The sequence below is a fragment of the Gavialis gangeticus genome, unplaced genomic scaffold (assembly GCF_001723915.1).
Source record: "Gavialis gangeticus isolate Ggan-Ray unplaced genomic scaffold, GavGan_comp1, whole genome shotgun sequence".
NCBI lineage: Eukaryota > Metazoa > Chordata > Crocodylia > Gavialidae > Gavialis > Gavialis gangeticus.
The window spans coordinates 8,270,895-8,273,128 of record NW_017729034.1 but is presented as its reverse complement, the minus strand read 5'-3'; the positions used below and the strand labels follow the sequence as shown (position 1 = coordinate 8,273,128).

Below are 2,234 nucleotides of genomic sequence, written 5' to 3'. Positions count from 1 at the left end.
AGAGAGAGAGAGAGAGAGAGAGAGAGAGAGGGGGAAGTTCTTTACAAAGGCAAGGCTGAGGCATTATACAGGATCTGGGACCCACTCCCAACATTCCACAAAATTGATGCCATCCTATGGATATTAGCTCACATCACAGGTGATAAATGCATTTGTGGGTGTGGGAATGCAGAGCACTGGCCAGTACTTGAGATACTAAAAGCATTATCTTGGGGACCAGCAAGATTGAAAGGCTGGAGGGATGAGAAAAAGACATCATTTGAGACTAGGTCAGTAGGGACTGAAATTGGACCAATGTTATTGAAAGGGCTTAGGTTAAAAGCTACAGCCCTTTCTCATTTGCAGACCCTTAAAAAAAATTCAAAATGGGAGGTGTGGACCCCTCTAAATTGTAAGTGTGGGTATTCACACACTTGATTGATCATAGTCATCTTTTGTGGAGCCCTTACACATAGTCTGTGCAGCTCTAGGGGTCTGCAGGACACAGGTTGAAAATAAAATAAAATCAAAATCGCTGGTCTACAGGGTAGGTGTGAAATTCTAGAGACATGAGGAGCTTGGATACTGTCTTTTATTGTGAGCCATTTTTATTTGTTTTTTGTTTAATTAAAAAGAGTTAATTACCTGAAGCATAAGGTGGTCCCATGTCCTCGTGACTCCTTCACTCATCCACTTGTCATCATTGTTGAGTGGCTCTGGGTTCTGATACTTCTCCAGCATTTGCTTCAGGAAGAGATTGCGAGTGAACTACGATATAAAACAGGACAGGTTGCATACACCTTGTTAGGAGGTTCAGAGAAGAAAAAAAAAAGTGGGGCAGACCCCTCCACCATTGGAAGCGAGCCACACAGTGTTTGGGGCCAACAAGTTGTCCTAACTTCTAGCATTAGATTGGGTTAAAAAACCCCAAAAAACCAAATAAAATTAAGTAAATCTGGCATAACCGACAGATCCTGAAGTATAGCTTTTGAATGTCTTCAGAGAGATTCCTTGAGAGAAGGCATGGACAAATTTGTTGCGATTAAATTCCAATGCAGAAGTTAACATAGGCAGTCTTTTCCCCTGCCATCAGTTGTGAGAACCCAGTTTTATTCCCACCCCCCACATCAAGTCATGTCTTCCCTCTGCCCCCTACAACAGGGCTATCAATCTGTATCTGAAAAATGTCATACAAAAGGCTCCGTCAGCATTCAATTTCAGTGTGCATGAATAGAGCACCCCATTTCCTGGATTGGAGGAATGGTATAAACACGCTCCAGAGACCGCACCATCCTTCCACGTTCAGCCCTTGTTATCTAAAGTAACTAGCCCTCCTTGGGTTTCCTTTCCTTCTGCCTGGAACATGTACAGAAGTACCAGAAGCTGTTAACACTACCTCTCCACCCTTTTCAACTTGCACTCTCTAGCAAGAATATGCATGGGGAAACAGATACTCACAAAGTCTCGATGAGTTGCTGCTGTGATGCAAGAGGCAGTCTCAAAGGCATATGTGATCAACATCAGGATGATATACTGGGAGACAGCAAGAGCAGAAGGTACTGTTATCTCTCAGACCCAAGATACTAGGAAGCAAGTCAAGGGACTAGCAGACTCCTCCAGGGCCAAGTCCAATCCCCTGCTGAATAACCCAAGCTCCATAAGAGAAGTTTCTGTCCTTATGACTCCAGTTTCAGGGGGAAGGCAGGGGGGACAACAGTAATCAGGACATACCTGCTACAGTTCTAGAGGTGGCAGTTGAAACCTTACTCCATGCTCCTACCAAAGGTTACCTAAGCTGACCCACCTGGAAATAAGGCTCTGGTCATTTAAGCTGGACACTCAAAAGGCAGGACCTGATGCTGGCCACAGGACTCCCTTATGTGCCACTGGATGCAAAACTGGTGGGCCTTAAACCAGAGCATCAAATAGGCTTCCAATTCTAAGCAACTAGGACTGTTTTGGGACAACCTTCTAATGACCACCACTCTGAACATTAGGGGCTTCAGTTCATTCATAGCCTTTTGTTCTTGTGCCAGCCTTAGGCTGGAGGACAGAACTCATTCACTTTTCTGGTGTTTACCCCCCACAGACAGCAATCAGATCCCCTTCTAGCCCATGAGTTTGCCACACTAGTCAAGTACTGCTTTAGCCTCCTCTTATGATAAGCTTGTCATCCCCCAATCATCCTAGCAACCTCTTCCGTTTCCCTCTCTTCAAACATGGGTGACCAGATCTGCACACAGCATTCCAAACGG

The 2,234-nt window shown here is 44.9% G+C and overlaps 1 protein-coding gene across 1 annotated transcript in view; it reads right to left on the bottom strand.

Moving 5' to 3' along the window:
* UPK1B (uroplakin 1B) overlaps positions 1 to 2,234 on the bottom strand; it is a 20,380-nt gene that overhangs the window by 8,795 nt on the left and 9,351 nt on the right. The window contains exons 4-5 of the mRNA XM_019527613.1: positions 1,438 to 1,512; positions 625 to 747 (exon numbers count right to left, since the gene is read on the bottom strand). Of these exons, the coding sequence (XP_019383158.1) occupies positions 625 to 747; positions 1,438 to 1,512 (198 nt within the window). The remainder of the gene's footprint in view (positions 1 to 624; positions 748 to 1,437; positions 1,513 to 2,234) is intronic.